Source organism: Schistocerca nitens, chromosome 4 (genome assembly GCF_023898315.1).
Source record: "Schistocerca nitens isolate TAMUIC-IGC-003100 chromosome 4, iqSchNite1.1, whole genome shotgun sequence".
NCBI lineage: Eukaryota > Metazoa > Arthropoda > Insecta > Orthoptera > Acrididae > Schistocerca > Schistocerca nitens.
This window is the reverse complement of record NC_064617.1, coordinates 826,014,225-826,035,959: the sequence shown is the minus strand read 5'-3', so window position 1 is coordinate 826,035,959 and position 21,735 is coordinate 826,014,225. Positions and strand designations below refer to the sequence as shown.

General features: G+C 45.2%; 1 protein-coding gene across 2 annotated transcripts in view; it reads right to left on the bottom strand.

Moving 5' to 3' along the window:
* The window catches only part of LOC126253252 (prolactin-releasing peptide receptor-like), a 263,110-nt gene extending 242,327 nt beyond the window's left edge, over positions 1-20,783 (bottom strand). For both annotated transcript variants that reach the window (XM_049954455.1, XM_049954456.1), the window contains exon 1: positions 18,720-20,783. In XM_049954455.1, the coding sequence (XP_049810412.1) occupies positions 18,720-19,919 (1,200 nt within the window). In that variant the 5' untranslated portion in view covers positions 19,920-20,783. The remainder of the gene's footprint in view (positions 1-18,719) is intronic.
* Positions 20,784-21,735: the final 952 nt, after the last annotated feature.

The following is a 21,735-nucleotide window of genomic DNA, read 5'->3' as shown; positions in this document are numbered from 1 at the left end:
GTTCGTTCTCCCTGTAGCCTTCATTTGTATCTACAACTACATGACTACTCTGCAATTCACAGCTGCCAGGAAGAGCGTCCAATGAACCACCTTCCAACTATTTCTCTACCGTTTCGTTCTTGAATAGAGCGAGGGGAAAACGGAACATGTAAATCTTCCCGTGTGAGGTCTGATTTCTCTTATTTTATTATGATGATCATGTTTTCCTACGTGGATGGGCGCAAACAAAATATTTTCAATTACATGACTGCGGGGTGTCTGTTCTTCCGGACATTCACGCATTCATATAACTGATAATCCTAGCTGGGCAGTGGATCCGCCATCTTCAGTGGGAATGCACAAATACGTCCGACATCCTGTGGGAATCTCTGAGTAGCGAACTGGAGTATAATGGACATAGGGCATCGGGTAGGTGGTGCTCGGTGGGAGCGTGGATAGGCCGTGAGGCGTACCGACATAGTCCGCACAGGTGCTATAACGCTGCATTCCGCATGGCACAATGGTGAAATGCACCTGCGTACTAAGCCGGAGATCATGTGTTCGAATCCCGGCCCGGTACACATCTTCGATCGTCGCCGCTGATTCCGCTTAATGTCCCCTTGCAGCTGACATCAGTGATCCCCCTTCGCTTCACATAAAATATTTCCACATTCTGAGGAGATAGTTGGTGGTTCAGATACCATTAGAATGCCCTGCCACAACGGAAAACGCCTTTGTTTTAATGACTGCCACCCCAAATCGCATGTCATGTCCGTGGCGCTCTCTTTCCGGTTCCGTGATAGTACAAAACGAACTCCCCTTCTCTGAAATTTTTCGATGTCCTCGGTCGATCCTATCCATGGGGATCCCACTCGGCATATTAATAATCCAGAAGGGGGTGGACAAATGTAGTGAAAGCAGTCTCTTTTAACAGCCCTGTTGCTCGTTCTAAGTGTTCTGCCAATAAATCGCAGTCTTTGGTCTGCTTTACTCACAACATAATCTATGTGATAATGCAAAATGAAGTCATTTGTAACTGTAATACCAAAGTATTTGTTGAATTTACAATCTTTAGGTTCCTGTGATTTGTCACGTAATCGAAATTTAGCGGATTCGTTTTAGCAGTCATGACTTCATACTTTTCGGTATTTGGAATTTTCGAGCCATACGAATATATTGTTTAAATCGTTTTGCTTTTTGCTTTTATCATCTGATAACTATATACCACGGTAAATGGCAGCATCATCAGCAAACCCTCTAAGTGGGCCCCGCAGATTGTTTCGTAGATCAGGAACAGCAGAGGGCCCAAAACACTTCTATGACGAACGCCTTTATCACCTCTGGTTTACTCGATGACTTTCCGTGAATTACTACGAACTGTGATCTTTCTGACAGGAAATCACTAATCAAGTCACGCAACTGATACGACAGTCCACAGGCACGCGATATGATTAGAAATCGCTTGTCACGAACGGTGTGAATAGCCTTCCGGAAATCTATAAATATGGAATAAATTTGAAATCCCCTATGGGTAACAGTCGCTACTTCGCGAGAATAAGGAGCTAGTTCCGTTTCGCTAGAAGACTATTTTCTGAATCTGTGTTATCTTTTTGTCAGTGAATCGTTTTCTTCGATATAACTCTCAATGTTCGAACACAGTATATGTTCCAAAATCCCACTGCAAATCGACGTTAGCGATATGGGTCATATGCAGATACGTTCATCAAGATAGTCCATGCTGAACCAGATCTCCTCTGAAAAGACGGCGTGGTGGCACTCCAGTGTTCATCGTTGTCGTTGGGATTACAGCAATTGGAGCGTATGCACTGAAATGATAATCATTTGGAAAACTAATAAGCTTGTTGTTCACATCTTGTTCATTTGAGATTTACTTTTAGGTGTCAAAATTTCTGTGGTCAGCAGTGTATACTGATAAGAGAAGTAATTCAAAAGCCAAGATCACTTAAATACTGTTTACTGGATAACCGATTTCAACGTGCTAAAGGTGCCATCATGATCCAGTAAACAGTATTCAAGCGATCTTGGCTTTTGAATTATTTCTACAACAGAGTGATGGCCCCACTATGCACAATGTGTTCACTGCGAAATACTGATAAGAGTTGTGGTATTCAGTATCTTCTAATAGAATCTCGAGTGAAGGCCAGAAAATAAGTACAAGTGGTTCTTAATATCACAACGTTGTAAGTACCCAGAAGAATTATATCGACAGCCATCTCACCGTTGCAGGTGCAGTATGTTGATAATAAATAAATACTTTGTATTGTTTTTGTCTTCTATTCAACCTCAATAACATGTAAGGTTTGTAGGAATCGTGGACGAAATAGCTCCCAGATAAGTGTATCCGCAGGAGTTGTGGATTTGGGTACCTGATAATGTGGACTCGACTAAGTAAGAAAATCCCTATAGGTAGATCTCAATAACATGACCCGATCGAACACTCAAAAGATTCCTGAGAATCATTATTGAAAGTGGGTGATGTCAGAACAACAGGAGTCAAGGAGCCTTTGAACATGGTGAAGAAACGGCGTCATAAAACTGCCGAGAGGTGTTTCAATGTTTAGAGAAGGAGTCTGTGTAAAACAACCATTGATAACACTTTATGAACTTGAAAGAAGGATGTTGGCGTCAAAAACATTTTTTTTTTCTACGTGGAACGCCTTGTGGCACTGCTGGAAAGTTCTGTATAGCATTTTGCTTTCTGCGCTGTTAAGCTGAGTTGACTAAATACTGACTGAAACAGCATCGATGTTTACAGCAAGGTGACAGAAGTCAAGGGATACCTCCTAATATCGTGTCGCGCCTCCTTTGGCACAGGGTAGTGAACCAGCTCAAAGTGGCACCGACTCAACAAGTCGTTGGAAGTCCCCTGCTGATATATTGAGCCAAGCTGCCTGTGTAGCCTTCCCTGATTGCGAAAGTGTAGCCAGTGCAGGATTTTCTGCACGCACTGACCTCTCGATTGTGTCCCACAAATGTTCGATGGAATTGATATAGCGCGATACGGGTGACCAAATCATTCGCTCGAACTGTCCAGAACCTCATTCAAACCAATCACGAACAGTTGTGGCCTAGTGACATGGCGCATTGCCATCCATCGTTGTTTGGGAACATGAAGTCCATGAATGGCTGTAAATGGTTTCCAAGTAGCCAAATATAACCATTTCCCAATGATCGGTTCATTTGAACCAAAGGAAACAGTTCATTCCATGCTAACACAGCCTGCACCATTATGCAGCCACCACCAGCTTGCAGAGTGTCTTGTTGACAACCTTGGTCTACGGCTTCATGAGTCCGTGGCACATTCGAACACTATTATCAGCTCTTACCAGCTGAATCTGGAGTCCTCTGACGAGGCCGAAGTTTTCTAGTCATCTAGGGTCCAACCGATACGGTCACGAGCCCAGCAGGTGCTCTGTCGTGCTTCCAGAATGAGATTTTCACTCTGCAGCGGAGCGTGCGCTGATATGAAACTTCCTGGCAGATCAGTGCACACTCCGCTGCAGAGTGAAAATCTCATTCTGGAAACATTCCCTAAGCTGTGGCTAAGCCATGTCTCCGCAATATCCATCTTTCAGGAGCGCTAGTTCTGCAAGGTTCGCAGGAGGGCTCCTGAAAAGTTTGGAAGGTAGGAATCTAGGTACTGGCAGAAGAGAAGCTGTGAGGACGGGGCGTGAGTCGTGCTTGGGTAGCTCAGTTGGTAGAGCACTTTCCCGCGAAACGCAAAGATCCCGAGTTCGAGTCTCGGTCCGGCACACAGTTTTAATCTGTCAGGAAGTTTCATATCAGCGCACACTCCGCTGCAGAGTGAAAATCTGATTCTGGAAACATTCCCCAGCTTGTGGCTAAGCCATGTCTCTGCAATATCCATTCTTTCAGGAGTGCTAGTTCTGCAAGTTTCGCAGGAAATCTTCTGTAAAGTTTGGAAGGTAGGAGACGAGGTACCGGCAGAAGTGAAGCTGTGAGGACAGGGCGTGAGACGTGCTTGGGTAGCTCAGTTGGAAGAGAACTTGCCCGCGAATGGCAAAGGTCCCGAGTTCGAGTCTCGGTCGGGCACACAGTTTTAATCTGCCAGGAAGTTTCTGTCGTGCTGTTAGCGAAGACACTTGCATTGGGTGTCTGCTGCCATAGCAAATTAATGAAAAATTTTGCAGCACTGTGCTAATGGATACGTTCTTCGCACGTCCCACGTGGATTCCAGTGATATTTCGCGCATGTTGCTTCCCTGTTAGCACTGACAGCCATACGCGAACGCCACTGCTTTCGGTCTTTAAGTGAAGGCCGTCGGCCACTGCGTTGTCCGTGATGAAAGATAATGCCTGAAATTTGGTATTCTCGGCAGAATTTTGACACTGTGCATCTCGTAATATAGAATTTCCTAACGATTTCCAAAATGGAGTATCCCATACGTCTAGTTCCAACTACATTCGGCGTTCAAAGTCTGTTAATTCCCGCCGTACGGCCATAATCACGTTGGCAAGCTCCTTACGTGAATCACGTGAGTAATGACAGTTCCGACATTGCACTTCCCTTTTACGTATGCCTTGTGTATGCGATACTACCGCCACCCATATATGTGCATGACTTTAGTCACTTCAGTATATATAGCATGTGACTAACACACTTTTAATGGTACATCTGTGTCCTCGTTGGAAAGACGCCATGCCGGCCGGTGTGACCGAGCGGTTCTAGGCGCTTCAGTCTGGAACAGCACGACTGTTACGGTCGCAGGTTCGAATCCTGCCTCGGGCATGGATGTGTGTGATGTCCTTAGGTTAGTTAGATTTAAGTAGTTTCAGGGAACTGATGACCTCAGATGTTAAGTCCCATAGTGCTCAGAGCCATTTGAACCAAAGACGCCACATTCAATGAAAATCTGCGGATACCCCTTTGTAATACGGAACTGACCACTAGATATCAAGAGAGTAGACTCGCCGGTCTACTCACTGGATGTCACCTGAGTAAAGAATCCATCACAAACATTTACGCCCTACTAAAGCCGTCCAAGTGCGTTATAGGTGGCTTGATTGTGGAAACGCGAATGACCAACCACTCGTAAACAAAGACTAGGGATACGAAATGTACAGGACCCGGAGAGCACTGCAGAAGGTGGCTGTAAAAAATCGCATGAAATCAGTGGAAGGAATTGGTCGTGAGTTGTAAAGTGCTGTCAACAGTCCATCTACGAGGGTAGGCTGAAAGTAATGCACACACGCTTGTAGAACGGGAAATAAAATGACCTTGAGAAACGCTCCAGGTGGAATGGGGAAGGCATCTTCCTCCTCGATATGCACGCACAGTTTGAATGCATTGCGTTCAACAAGTGTATATTGAGTATGGAGACATGTTCTAGTGCTGTGTAGGAGTAATCCGCTGAATTACAGGCCCATAACACTAACGTCGATTTGCAGTAGGGTTTTTGGGACATTATGAATTACCTCGATGAAAACGACTTATTGACACATAGTCAGCACGGATTCAGAAAATATCGTTCTTGCGAAACACAATTAGTTCTTTATACTCATAAACTAATGAGTAGTTTCGACAGGGGATGTCAAATTGATTCCTTATTTTTAGATTTCCAAAAGGCTTTAGACACCGTTCGCCACAAGTGTCTCCTAACCAAAATGAGAGACTATGGAATATCGCCTCAGTTGTGCGACTGGATTCGTGATTTCGTGTCCGAAAGGTCACAGTTCGTAGTAATAGACGAAAAGTCATCGAGTAAAACAGAAGTCATATCCGACGTTCCCCAAGGAAGTGTTATAGGCCCTCAATTGTTCCTGATTTATATTAACGACGTAGGAGACAATCTGAGTAGCCCTCTTAGATTGTTTGCAGATAATGCTGTCATGTACAGTCCTTAAAGTCATCAGATGGCCAAAACGAATTGAAAAATGATTTAGATAAGATATCTGTATGGTGCAAAAAATGGCAATTGACTCTGAATAAAGAAAAGTGACATGTTATTCTGATACTAAAAGAAATCCGCTAAATTTGGATTACGCGATAAGTCATACAAATCTGAAGGCAGTAAATTCAACTAAATGCTTATGGATTACAATTACAAATAATCTAAATTTGAACAATCACATAGATAATGTTGTGGGTAGAGCAAACCAAAGACTGCCATTCATTGGCAGAACATTTAAAAGGTGCAACAGGTCTACTAAAGAGACAGATTACACCACGCTTGTCCGTCCTAGTCTGGAGTATTGCTGTTTGGTGTGGGATCCGCATCAGGTGGGTCAGACATGGTACGTGAAAAGGAGTGCCAATCATTGAAACAAAGGCGTTTTTCGTTACGATGGGATGTTCTCACCACCAACTTTCTCATCCTATTGCGGAAACATTCTATTGGCACTCACCTACATAGGCAGAAATGATCATCACGATAAAATACGAAAAATCAGGGTTCGCACAGAAAATTTTAAGTGCTCGCTTTTCCTGCGGGCCGTTAGAGAGTGGAACAGTAGGGAGGCAGCTTGAAGGTGATTCATTGAACCCTCTGCCAGGCAATGTATTGTAAATAGCGGAGTAATGATGTAGATGTAGATATATGTCAAAGCGATTTAAACAGCGCCCTGTTATCGAATTTTTAACTCCTACAGATTCATCGCCGTTTAAAGGCTGTTTATGGTGACGATGCTGTTAATAGGCCTACTGTAAATCGGTGGGTAGTAAAAGTTCGTGGTTGCGAAGTCGAAGAAGCCGTAATTGTTGATGAAACGCAGCGGACGTCCGATCACTGCCACAGACGATAAATATCGCAAACTCGCCGAAGACGTGACCGGCGAATCACTCAAAAGCGTATCGTAAATCGTATTAGAATATTATTGAAGAATTAGGATACCGTAAAACCTGTGCAGGATGGTACCACGCCATCTCACAGACGAGAACAAACAGCGCCGATTGGAATGCTGCGAGCAACTTTTGCGGCACTACTCTGACAAAGGAGACGTCTTCCTTTCGAATACTATGACGGGGGAAGAGACATGCTGTCTACCATTACGACCCAGAAGACAATGAGCGCTGAACATCGACATCCGTGTTCTCCTCAGGCGAAAAGGTTCAAAAGGCAACCACCTGCAAAACAATTCTTTTGACTATTTTTTGGTATGATCACTGAGCTGTGTGACCTATTGTCTGGTACCAGAGCAACAGTAAACTCTTCTCAGCACATAGACATATTAAAACACCTCCGATGTCGTGTTTGTCGTGTTAGAAGCAGCCTGGCGCCAGTTATCTTCCAACATGACAACGCACCTCCTTTGGCCCGAGGTAGTACAGCACCTTGATGCTGCACGGACTCAACAAGTCGTGGGAAGTCCCCAGCTGATATATTGAGCCATGCTGCCTCTATAACCTTCCAAGACTTCGCTTCCAGGCTGCTTCTAACACTACAAACACAACATTGGATGTCTTTAAGAGTCTCTATATACTGAGAAGAATTTACTGTTGCCCTGGTACCAGACCTCGAGCGCAGGTGAAAATGCTCCGCGAAACCTAATGTTTGAACCGTTTCCACATCCTCTATCTCCCCCCCCCCCCCGCACCTTGCGCCTTGCGACGTTTATTTTTTTCTAGTCAATACAGACCTCAGGAGTAATCATTACCTCCAGCTGTCAAGTTCGGGATTCCAGAAAGGTCGGACGAATTTTGCAGTGACAGAATGATAAAGCTTGTTACACGTTGAGAGGAAAGTGTTAGTCTTAACGATGACTATGCTGAAAAAGAAATATATTATTCTGAAGCTTAAGAATTCTACTTGAATGTACATTTTGCCTGAATTTCGGAGCTGTGTTGTTTGTGTTCTACATGCATTTGTACATTACTTTTCAGACTGCGCTCATACTACAATGGGTGTCGGCAGGGAGTTAAAAGAATGGAATACAGTGATCGAGCGGCTCCTCATAACCAACACATTTACATTAACAGTGTCAAGCGTTGCTTTATTTGATGTAAAGAGCGACGCCACTGGAGAGTGGACCTGAAAAGAAGTGATATGAAGTGATGAGGTGGTTGGGGCTTGGTTCCTAGCTGAGCTTAAGAAAGCATTAAATTTGCAAAGATATGAACACATCTTACAGCACTGTGTACTTCTTACGGTAGAGGAACATCTCGGAGACGATGACAATGCACCTTTTATACAGCACCACATATGAGGCAATGACCTATGGATAATGACGTTCCTGAAATGGATAGGACTGTCCTGAGTTGCAACGTGAACACAAAGAAAATGTATGGGATGAGTTAGAACGCTGAGGCAGCTGCAAACCCCCAGCTTCCGATATCTGTACCTTGTCTGGTTTCGGATCTTGAGGAAGAATGTACTGCCATTCCTCCACAGTCCTTCGGCCACATCACTGAAAGTGTCCCCAGTACAGTTCAAGCCTTCATAAAGGCGAAGGGTGGTATCTCCACTAAAAGGTGTACGGAAACTTTTGATCACATGCTGTACACTTCTTGAGGGAGCTGTGGATTTGATACTGTACGCGAAGCTACGTCTGAGACACTAGTGTTAACCATATTTGCGAATCACAACATTCTACATATATCACTAACCTTCCCAAGTTATTCTCAAGTTGTGAACTACCGACTGATGAAGGTTTTCACCTCAGGGGATGCTTGCCGTGTAGTCCTCACAAGAAGTGCGGATGTTGCCTTCGCAGCGACAGTACATATGACTCTAAAATCAGATGTGTTTTAGAATCAAGCAGTATAAACACTGATACTTGCCTGTTTAAGTCAGTTTTAAGGCAGTCTTGTTTAAAGTGCTATACAGTATTTTTGAATAGTGCCAGGAGAGGCGCCTTATGTTCTGAAAACAATATCACCGGAATAAATTCTTGTAGCAATTGATGGAGTAGCTACATCAATACGTCTTTCATTAAAGACTCATTTCTACATGTACATCTATATACATACTCCGCAATCCACCATACGGTGCGTGGCGGAGGGTACCTCGTACCACAACTAGCATCTTCTCTCCCTCTTCCACTCTCAAACAGAACGAGGGAAAAAAGACTGCCTATATGCCTCTGTACGAGCCCTAATCTCTCTTATCTTATCTTGCCGTGAAATGTAAGTTAGCGGCAGTAAAATTGTACTGCAGTCAGCCTCAAATGCTGGTTCTCTAAAGTTCCTCAGTAGCGATTCACGAAAAGAGCGCCTCCTTTCCTCTAGAGACTCCCACCCGAGTTCCTGAAGCATTTCCGTAACACTCGCGTGATGATCAAACCTACCAGTAACAAATCTAGCAGCCGCCTCTGAATTGCTTCTATGTCCTCCCTCAATCCGACCTGATAGGGATCCCAGACGCTCGATCAGTACTCAAGAATAGGTCGTATTAGAGTTTTATAAGCGGTCTCCTTCACAGATGAACCACATCTTCTTTTTAGTTGTAGCACCTGTCACACATGCGTGCATTTTTCATCTGTAGAAAATGCTACATCTAAAAACATAAATGTATGGTCATTCCTATTTGTTCATAGCTTTGTATTGTATAATATTGTATGTTAACCGGGGACCTAGAAACGACGGAGAGGCTCCATCCCTACCGCAGTCGCAGTGGTCCACAACCCCACGACGACTACCACAGTCCACTTCACCCCTCCGCCGCCCCACACCGAACCCAGGGTTATTGTGCGGTTTGGCCTCCAGTGGACCAACCCCCCTCCCCGCCCCCCAGGGAACGTCTCCCGGCAGACGAGTGTAACCCTTACGGTTCAAATGGCTCTGAGCACTATGCGACTTAACTTCTGAGGTCATCAGTCGCCTAGAACTCAGAACTAATTAAACCTAACTAATCTAAGAACATCACACACTTCTATGCCCGAGGCAGGATTCGAACCTGTGACTGTAGCGGTCTCTCGGCTCCAGACTGTAGCGCCTAGAACCACACGGCCACTCCGGCCGGCGTAACCCCTATGTTTGCGTAGTAGAGTAATGGAGGTGAACGCGTACGTGGAGAACTTGTTTGCGCAGCAATCGCCGACATAGTGTAGCTAAGGCGGAATAAGGGGAACTAGCCCGCATTCGCAGAGGCAGATGGAAAACCGCCTAAAAACCATTCACAGACTGGCCGGTTCAGTGGACCTCGACACAGATCCGCCGGGCGGATTCGTGCCGGGGACCAGGCGCTCCTTCCCGCCCGGAAAGCCTTGCGTTGGACCGCACGGCCAACCGGGCGGGTCTGTTCATAGCTTACTTGCGAATTTCATTATACTTGCATTTTGGCATACATCTATAGCTGTAAGAGATCAGATATCTTTGGAAAAAAAGTATAAAAATATCTATAAATGGTTACTGATGGGCAGATTAAAGATCGAATTATAACTTTACGCAAATCGATCCTTGTTAAGTAGCGGGAGGCTACAGCAGACGATAGGATCATTAAAATTTTCAAAACTACCGTCAGCTGTAATGTCAGTACCAATTTATTGGCAATCTGTTGCGACGATACACTTCATCATCATCAGGTCCCCTGAACGTATAGCGGCTGAAATTTCCAAAAAGACGCCCGTGAGACCGCAAACAGAAGAACTTCACCATGTTTGGTTGCTTACTACAAGAGCTCAGGGAAATATCGGTTATTTTCACGTGGGACTGTCTTTCGGGAAAATTCAGCCTGGTGATGAAGTGTATCGTTGAAACAGATTGCCTATAAATTGGTATTGACTTTACAGCTGATGGCTGAGCTGAAAATTGCAATGGGGCTATTAAGTTGCCTGAGGTTGGGACAGCAAGCCGAAAACTGCTTCATAACGAACTATAAAATAAATACTACCGTGGAACATCACTGTTGTCTGAATAAAATCATCATTTACAAGCCGTGTCAATTCGAGTAAAACAGTCGAGCTTTCGATAGCTGTGTGCACCACTGTCATCAGCAGTTAACAGCAGTGATTTTAATTTTCCAGATGACGGTGGCGGAGACAGCTATGGAAATCTCGAGTGCTTGTTTCAAAGTCAAGTGCCTTGTGAACTTAGAACAACTTACTGAAGCACACAACCATCGAAGACTCTGAGGGCAGATCAATACAGTATGTTTAAGTTTTAGTTATAGATGTCTCATCCGGAAAGCTTCCTTTAAATCTAGGAATATCAACGTATTTTCCATAATTTCCATAATGGGAGGGTGGTTGGGGGGGGGGGAGGTTATAACCATAACCACTCTAAAAAATTAAACAATTCGCTCATTGTTGTCGACTTATATTAACAAAATAATATTTAAAGAGATACTGATACGTGAGTACGGTAAGTAGAATCCAGAGCCTGAAAATATCTTTTAGCACAATTTTAGCAATATCAGGGTACTTTCAGTGTCGGGTACCACCAGTGCAGGGGGGGGGGGGAGGGGGGTGCGGATACTTTACGCTCACCGCAAAGAAATCAAGTTTTGGTGGTCACAGCAGAAAAATCAAATTTCGTTTAGTTGTTACTGACGTATACTCAAAACATGCTTTTTGAACAGATACTGACGTGTAAGTATGAAGTTGTACCCGAAAATATTGAATATGACATTTAGTGGGGACAGTAACATCTCTTACTAGTGCTTACATTTTTGGCTTGTGTTCGACTGAAAGAGCTAAAACTTTGTGGAGTCTGGCAGAAGAATTCATCATAAAGAATAAATTTTTTTTCAAAATTTTAAAATATAAAATAACAGGCTACATACAATATTTTCGATAGGTGGGCATAAGGAGCCCCCACCCCTTGGTATCTGCGACGGTTACCTTGATTTAGTGTTAATCCGTGACCTGAAGATGACATTCACCGGAACCGGTTGTCTACAGAAAAATAATGGTGCTTGGAAATTCCCATTACAAAATTCTCGGACTTGTTGACGGGAGTAAGTACATGATATTTTGAATACGAGCCGGCCGCTGTGGTCGAGCGGTTTTAGGCGCTTCCGTCCGAAACCACGCGGCTGCTACGGTCAAAGGTTCGAATCCTTCTTCGGGCATTGATGTGTGTTGTCCTTAGGTTAGTTAGGTTCAAGTAGTTCTAAGGCTAGGGGACTGATGATCTCAGATGTTAAGTCCAATAGTGCTTAGAGCCATTTTTTTAATGTGAATCAACGTCAGGAAACATCACCCGACGACGTTACAGAGTGTCAGATTTATAGGCGTCGACGGCTGCAATTGTATGAAAATACAGGGCTACTCCGTGACGATGTTACAAACTTCCTAGGATTATGGAGAAGGAGGTTAAACGTATCAATTTGAGGTAAGGGTCCACGTACCAGAAACGAACGAGTCGAAAGCTTTAAGCGGAAACCGTTATACCTTTTACCATGGAATACATGTATTGGTACCGTTGTTGCTAAGATTGTAGGGTAAGCAACTTCCGGAGCTGGTAGCATGGGCCGAAACAAGAAAAAATGTGCAGTAAATGTGGGCTCTACAATGGATCCCTTCGGAGCTATGAGGACTTGTTCAGTTTAGGAGATGTGTTTCCCCTGTAGCGAAGATGAACAAGTGCTCATACCTACCCTAATATGCATTTTAGATCGCATGTTTACTGGAAATTTTTTCTTTGTTTTGGTCCATACTACCGCTTCTGAAAGTTGCATACCCTACAGACTTAGCAACAACATTAGCAGTACGTTTATTCCACTGTCAAAGCTATCAGAACGGTTTCCCCTTATAACTTTCGACTCGTTTGTTCCCGATAGAGGGGCCTTTACCTCAAATTGATACATTTATGCTTCTCCAAAATCCCCTGTATGTACGTATAGTACAAGCTCGAGCGCGTATGGCTTTGACACTTTGTAGCGTCTTAGGATGACGTTTCCGAAAATGGGTACCTGTTTAAAATATTATGTAGTCACTTCCTCTACAAGTCCTATACATTCGTAACGGAAATTTCCGAACACCCTGTATAACTGAAAACAGCTTGTGGTGGTTGTATGATGCCATTCTTTAAAATACGTTGCACCTGTGGAACAATGTTACAGCAGACACTGGTGCAACAATTTTAAGAAAATGAAACACCTGCAGCCGTCATACGTTGTCATTTATTGTATGGCTACCAATTTCGGTGCTTCAGTGCACCATCTTGAGGTCTTAGTTGATGCTGAAGACGTTATTACGATCCGTATACAGGGTGGTCCGTTGATCGTGACCGGGCCAAATATCTCAGGGTATAAGAGTCAAACGAAAAAAATACAAAGAACATAACTTGTCTAGCTTGAAGGGGGAAACCAGATGGCGCTAAGGTTGGCCCACTAGATGGCGCTGCCATAAGTCAAACGTATATTAAGTGTTTTTTTTTTATAATAGGAACCCCCATTTTTATTACATGTTCGTTTAGTACGTAAAGAAATATGAATGTTTTATTTGAACCACTTTTTTCGCTTTGTGATAGTTCTCGCTGTAATAGTCACAAACATATGGCTCACAATTTTAGACGAACAGTTCGAAACAGGTATATTTTTTTAAATTAAAATACAGAACGTAGGTACGTTCGAAACATTTTGTTTCGGTTGTTCCAGTGTGATACATGTACCTTTGTGAACTTATCATTTCTGAGAACGCATGCTGTTACAGCGTGATTATCTGTAAATACCACATTAACGCAATAAATGCTCAAAATGATGTCCGTCAACCTCAATGCATTCGGATATACGTGTAACAACATTCCTCTCAAAAACGAGTAGTTCGCCTTCCGTAATGTTCGCACATGCATTGACAGTGCGCTGACGCATGTTGTCAGGCATTGTCGGTGGATCGCGATATCAAATATCCTTCAACTTTCCTCACAGAAAGAAATCCGGGGACGTCAGATCCGGTCAACGCGGGCCATGGTATGATGACCAATCCAACTGTCATGAAATATGCAATTCAATACCGCTTCAACCGCACACGACCTATGTGCCGGACATCCATCATGTTGGAAGTACATCGCCATTATGTCATGCACTGAAACATCTTGTAGTAACACAGGTAGAACATTACGTAGAAAATCAGCATACGTTGCACCATTTGGATTGCCATCGATAAAATGGGGGCCAATTACCCTTCCTCCCATAATGCCGCACCATACATTAACCCGTCAAGGTCGCTGATGTTCGACTTGTCGCAGCCATCGTGGATTTTCCGTTGCCCAATAGTGCATAATATTCCGGTTTACGTTACCGCTGTTGGTGAATTACGCTTCATCGCTAAGTAGAACGCGTGCAAAAAATCTTTCATCGTCCCGTAATTTCTCTTGTTCCCAATGGTAGAACTGTACACGACGTCCAAAGTCGTCGCCATGCAGTTCCTGGTGCATAGAATTGTGGTACGGGTGCAATCGATGTTGATGTAGCATTCTCAACACAGACGTCTTTGAGATTCCCGATTCTCTCGTAATTTGTCTGTTACTGATGTGCGGATTAGCCGCGACAGCAGCTAAAACACCTACCTGGGCATCATCATTTGTTGCAGGTCGTGGTTGTCGTTTCACATGTGGCTGAACACTTCCTGTTTCCTTAAATAACGTAAATATCCGGCGAACGGTCCGGACACTTGCAGGATGTCGTCCAGGATACCGAGCAACATACATAGCGCACGCCCGTTGGGCATTTTGATCACAATAGCCATACATCAACACGATATCGACCTTTTCTGCAACTGTTAAACTGTCCATTTAACACGGGTAATGTATCACGAAGCAAATACCGTCCGCACTGGCGGAAAGTTACGTGATACCACGTACTTATACGTTTTTGACTATTAAGCGCCATCTATTACAAAGCGAAAAAACTGGTCCAACTAAAACACTCATATTTCTTTACGTACTACACGAAAATGTAATAAAAATGGGGGTTCCTATTTTTAAAAAACTCAGATGATATCCGTTTGACCTATGGCAGCGCCATCTATCGGGCCAACCATAGCGCCATCTGGTTTCCCCCTTCGAGCTAGACAAGTTTTGTTCTTCGTAGCTTTTTGTTTGACGCTTATTTCGTGAGATATTTGGCCCCGTCACTATCAATGGACCACCCTGTATACGACGCATCAGTGACCAACAAAAGGTTTACACAGACTAGGGAGACGACATCACAGTTAGAGGTATTTTGCTTAAGCCAGTTGTTGGCCAATGATGCATCGTATATATGGATCCTGATAACGCCTTCAGCATCAACTAAGGCCTGAAGATGGATAATTCTCTAGTGGAGTAAGAGTAAAGGGTAAATTTCGCCAGGCCTTGTGGTGGGGGGGAGGGGGGGGGGGGTCGGTCGTCTTCGTAACTCCCTCTGATATATCGAAAGTCCACCTACCTCGATATTCCTTCCTTCCGACGTCCATCCACTCTGTAGTGGCAGATATGTGCTAGGCAGTGTAAAGCAGCCTTTATGAAACCAGTAACTGATATCTACCGCATAGAAGCCGCGTAACTCGAGTTGAAAGTCAGTTCCTGGAAGTTCATATTTAAAAATCGGGCGTTCGGAGGATGCAGTCTACTTGCAGAAAGCATTTAAAATTTAGACTGAATCTGCTTTTTAATCATACATAGATACATTAAATATCTATCTAGTCCGTATTTGATATGGTAAACTATATCCTTCAAATATCACTGTTTGTACAACATTTTCACTCGAAAAGTAGCCTGAATTTTTGCAAGTCCGACCCGAATAATTTTCAGGATCTAATATCACAGATCCAACGTTTTTCGTGAGTTAAATATTCGGTCGTTTCAGTGGTCTTCTTAGAAAGTTGTGCTCGCCATAGTATTCGGTACAGAGCACAAAATATGCCACGCGGAATTTTTACTGCGATCAGGAAGTTCACACGCTCATAAATCAACAACTATTTAATTTAGAAACACCCAACTATCATTAAAATGTTCGTAACTCCTGCTGCTTCAGTCACTACAAGTTCTATCCCAAATGAACTCAATAGTTCATCTTACAGATTATTTTTACTGGGCAATCTAAAATGGTGTTATCCATATATTGTCTGGCAGGCGACTATATCGCGGTCCTCTACTCTCTGCCCACCTCACTACGCTCATCTACATCTACATCTACATCTACATACATACTCCGCAATCCACCATACGGTGCGTGGCGGAGGGTACCTCGTGCCACAACTAGCATCTCCTATCCCTGTTCCACTCACGAACAGAACGAGGAAAAAATGACTGCCTATATGCCTTTGTACGAGCCCTAAGCTCTCTTATCTTATGTTTTTGGTTTTTCCGCGAAATGTAAGTTGACGGCAGTAAAATTGTACTGCAGTCAGCCTCAAATGCTGGTTCTCTATATTTCCTCAGTAGCGATTCACGAAAAGAACGCCTCCTTTCCTGTAGAGACTCCCACCTGAGTTCCTGAAGCATTTCCGTAACACTCGCGTGATGATCAAACCTATCAGTAACAAATCTAGCAGCCCACCTCTGAATTGGTTCTATGTCGTCCCTCAATCCGACCTGATAGGGATCCCAAACGCTCAAGCAGAACTCAAGAATAGGTCGTATTACTGTTTTATAAGCGGTCTCCTTCACAGATAAACCACATCTTCCCAAAATTCTGCCGGCCGAAGTGGCCGTGCGGTTAAAGACGCTGCAGTCTGGAACCGCAAGACCGCTACGGTCGCAGGTTCGAATCCTGCCTCGGGCATGGATGTTTGTGATGTCCTTAGGTTAGTTAGGTTTAACTAGTTCTAAGTTCTAGGGGACTAATGACCTCAGCAGTTGCGTCCCATAGTGCTCAGAGCCATTTGAACCATTTGAACCCAAAATTCTACCAACGAAACGAAGACGACTATCCGCCTTCCCCACAACTGCCATTACATGCTTGTCCCACTACATATCGCTCTGCAATGTTACGCCCAAATATTTAATCGACGTGACTGTGTCAAGCGGTACACTACTAACGGAGTATTCAAACATAACGGGATTCTTTTTCCTATTCATCTGCATTAATTTACATTTAACCATATTTAGATGTAGCTGCCATTCTTTACACCAATCACGATTCCTGTCCAAGTCATCTTGTATCCTCCTACAGTCACTCAACGACGACACCTTCCAGTACACCACAGCTTCATCAGCAAACAGCCGCACATTGCTATCCCCCCTATCCAAAAGATCATTTATGTATATAGAAAACAACAGCGGACCTACCACACTTCCATGGGGCACTCCAGATGATACCCTCACCTCCAATAAACATTCACCATCGAGGACAACGTACTGGGTTCTATTACTTAAGAAGTCTTGGAGCCACTCACATAGTTGGGAACCAGTCCCATATGCTCGTACCTTAGTTAGGAGTCTGCAGTGGGCCACCCAGTCAAACGTTTTAACACTCGAAAGGGAACAGCTTAATTCTGATTGGCTGTTGATCTAAACGACCAATCAGAATGTTCCTTCCAGATCATTCTCGCAGCAAAACTTGCCTTATCTAATCACTAATCTGTTAGTACATCTACATCTATATTTATACTCCGCAAGCCACCCAACGCTGTGTGGCGGAGGGCACTTTACGTGCCACCTCCCTTTGCTGTTCCAGTCGCGTATGGTTCGCGGGAAGAACGACTGCCGGAAAGCCTCCGTGCGCACTCGAATCTCTCTAATTCTACATTCGTAATCTCCTCGGGAGGTATAAGTAGGGGGAAGCAATATATTCCATATCTCATTCAGAAACGCACCCTCTCGAAACCTGGACAGCAAGCTACATCGCGATGCAGAGCGCCTCTCTTGAAGAGTCTGCCACTTGAGTTTGCTGAACATCTCCGTAACGCTATCACGCTTACCAAATAACCCTGTGACGAAACGCGCCGCTCTTCTTTGGATCTTCTCTATCTCCTCCGTCAACCCGAGCAGGTACGGATCCCACACTGATGAGCAATACCCAAGTATAGGTCGAACGAGTGTTTTGTAAGCCACCTCCTTTGTTGATGGACTACATTTTCTAAGGACTCTCCCAATGAATCACAACGTGGCACCCGCCTTACCAACAATTAATTTTATATGATCATTCCACTGCAGATGGTTCCGCGCGCACGCTCCCAGATATTTTACAAAAGCAAGTGCTTCCAGTGTTTGTTCCCGTATCATATAATCATACAATAAAGGATCCTTCTTTCTATGTATTCGCTATACATTACATTTGTCTATGTTAAGGGTCAGTTGCCACTCCCTGCACCAAGTGCCTATCCGCTGCAGATCTTCCTGCATTTCGCTACAATTTTCTAATGCTGCGACTTCCCTGTATACTACAGCATCATCCGCGAAAAGCCGCATGGAACTTCCGACAGTGTCTACTAGGTCATTAATATATATTGTGAAAAGCAATGGTCCCATAACACACCCCTGTGGCACGCCAGAGGTTACTTTAACGTCTGTAGACGTCTCTCCATTGACAACAACATGCTGTGTTCTGTTTGCTGAAAACTCTTCGATCCAGCCACACAGCTGGTCTGATATTCCGTGGGCTCTTACTTTGTTTATCAGGCGACAGTGCGGAACTGTATCGAACTCCTTCCGGAAGTCAAGGAAAATGGCATCTTCCTGGGAGCCTGTATCCAATATTTTCTGGGTCTCATGAACAAATAAAGCTAGTTGGGTCTCACACGATCACTGTTTCCGGAATCCATGTTGATTCCTACAGAGTAGATTCTGGGTTTCCAGAAACCACATGATACGCGAGCAACAAACATTTTCTAAAATTTCGACACTAGGTAACGTTATTGAAACATACAAAAAGTTGGTGCTAGAAGTGTTGTGCTCACCTAAATGGAAGGCGACACGTCCAGCACCTTGTTCTCGATCCCGGAGAAGCGGACCTGCTCGTCGTTGGCGCAGTAGCCGGCGCAGGGGGAGGGTGCGGGGGCGGGGTCCGAGTCCGTGGAGACGACGTCGGGCAGCAGCGAGTTGGAGGTCTGCAGGGCCGTCTGCACGGACTGGCCGCCCATCGAGGTGCCGGCGGCGGCGAAGCCCTGCCGCGGCACGCGCCCGGCGCGCATGCAGCACGGCACGACGCGCCGGAACTCCTTGCGGAAGTTCTCGTTCAGCCAGGCGTACAGGAACGGGTTGTAGCAGGTGGAGCTCATGGCGAGCGCGTGCACCACGAAGAAGCACAGGTTGAAGTAGCGCCAGTGGCCGATCGGGATGTACAGGTCGTTGGCGAGGTTGACGAGGTTGAGCGGCATCCAGCAGGTGCCGAAGACGACCACCATGGCGACCAGCATGCGGTTGGTGCGGCGCTTGCGCTCGCGGTCCGCCTCCTCCTTGCGCGACGTCTTGGCGCCCGGCTTGGTGCGCGCCTGGTGGCGCAGCCGCAGCCAGATCTTGGTGTAGCAGACGGAGATGGCGAGGAACGGCGCCACGAACTGCATGGCGAAGGTGACGCCGCCGAACGCCTGGCGCACCGGCTCCGACGGCCAGCTCTCCTCGCAGAAGTGGCTGCCGGCGCGCAGCCGGTGCTCCATGAACACGCCGTAGGGCAGCGTGGCGGCCAGCGACGCCGCCCACACGGCGCACACGATCGCCAGACACGTGGAGGCGCGCATGCGCGGCCGGAACGGGTGCACGATCACGTAGAAGCGGTCCACGGCGATCGCCGTCAGCGTCAGCGTCGAGATGTAGACGCTGGTGCCCTGGGCGAAGGCCACCGTGTGGCAGAGCGCGCTGCCGAACACCCAGCGCCCGTAGAAGGTGTAGAGCGGCGTGAAGGGCACGCAGAGCGCGCACAGCAGGATGTCGGAGAGCGCCAGGTTGCTGATGAACAGGTTCGTCACCGTCTGCATGCTGCGGTTGCGCGCCACCACGAAGCAGACGAGCGCGTTGCCGCACGTGCCCACCGTGAAGATGACCAGGTACAGCAGCCCGAACAGTGCCTGCACGGGCCGCTTCTGCATGGGGTCCTCGTCGCCGCCCCACTGCGTTCCGTTGCCGTCCAGTCCGTCGCGTAACTCAAATTCTGCATCCATTACTGCCAGCAAAATTACTCCAATACTACAAGATCAAATGAAGGCTCCAATCTCAGTCCATCATCCTGTCGACCAGCGGTTGAATATCCACTTATTCACATATCTCCTCCGAACAGTCATAAAATCTGTGCTATCTTGTAAGCTACAGCTTCGTAGGACAACGATCACATAAGCAACCTTCTTCACCAGAAATTTCTTTGTTAACTTGCGGCTCTTACTGTTACCTATATTTGATGGTGTAAAACACTTCCATATTTGACAATCGCATCACTGTATCAGCTACGTCCGTTCATAAATTTAGGACTAAGCTCTCCCTAAACTGTTTCAGAATAATTCAGAAAGTTATGATCCGTTGGCTATACTATCCACCTGCTACAAAGTCTACAAGAATAAAAATGCTTTTGTATGCACCTTTCTTACTCTGGTTACGAAGACAAATCTTGTTCCCTAAACATTTGATCGATTAAGAGGCAGTTTTACTGTCAGCGGTTTATGAAGATGTCCTTATCGAGAAAGGGCTTGGAAAAAGATTTGTTGTACGAAAAGAAACACAATCACGCTCTCCTCTGCACTGTTACAGTTTCAGCGTCAGTAGAGTGATAAATCTTCAGCACTTGATCATTGTCAAAAAAAAAAAAAAAAGAATAAAGAACCCTTTCCTTTTCACACTGTATGCTGTCCCGCCGAAATGTCCCGCGGTTCCCTTTACACTGTACAAGCTCTTCTAATGTGGCAGTAATACTGTCCGGAGACGGCGTGAGCGCAGCTGCGTGTTGCGTTCCGCGCCCTCGCTACGCAGGCGCCGTCGCCGCAGTCTCCACGCTCTTGTCGCCGGCTACTGTTCTCCAACCGCCGTTGCGCTTCGCGGCCAGCGAGCTACTGGCGGCAAGGGCAGCTGAACCGCCGACGGAAGGCGCCGCGGCTCATCTGCGCATGCGCGGATCGTCGTGTCTTGTGATTTCTGCGGGCAAGTGGCTCTGAGGCAGCGCCTACGCTGTTTGGGGACGCAACCTGCGACGCACGTTATCGATGGGGGTCGCTTAGCTTGCCTGTATATGCCCAGCCTACCACTACCTATACGATTTCCTAAGCCATCCTACTGGTCCGAGAACAGTAGCTTAATTTTCTTTAAATTTGTGAAGCTATTTCCCAATTATAGTAAATCGGTTAACAAGAAATAATACTGCGGCTGTAACACAGTACTACTTAATTTTATATAATTTTCCTTTTAACACAAGATAATCATAGTTTTTCAGGTTTTTGGACGAATACATGTACCTGTTACCACTAAAAACTGTTTTCGCCATATTCAATCAATTTTGCTATATTACAATTCTATTTAGTTATGAAGGGAGTACTGTATGTGTTGATGTTTTTATGTTTTTGTTTTGTATATTTTTTTCTTGTGCCACGGGTCTAAATGACCGGTTTAGGTGCAGTAAATGGTGGTGATGATGATGCTGGATTCTCCGAAGTGTAAGAGTGATAGGTGACTAAAAATATCGGTGGATATTGAAACTGAATCGACATTATTGAAATGCGTGGGAATGTTTCTACGCTATGAGATGGTCCTACAGAACCACTTCATCAGTTTGAAGCAGCTGTTGATAACGGGTACTCAACGCCAATTATGACAGATTAAGATAAATTGAAGACCTCGCAGAACTTAAAAGAATGCATCGATGTACGAGTAGATTGAGATGATTTCGCAATGGAATCAAGATTTATGTGTCTGTTCCTGCTACATCAGAAAACTAGAACATAGGGTAAACTGTGTCCAACTATTTAGATGCGCATTTCAGTGACGAAATGAATA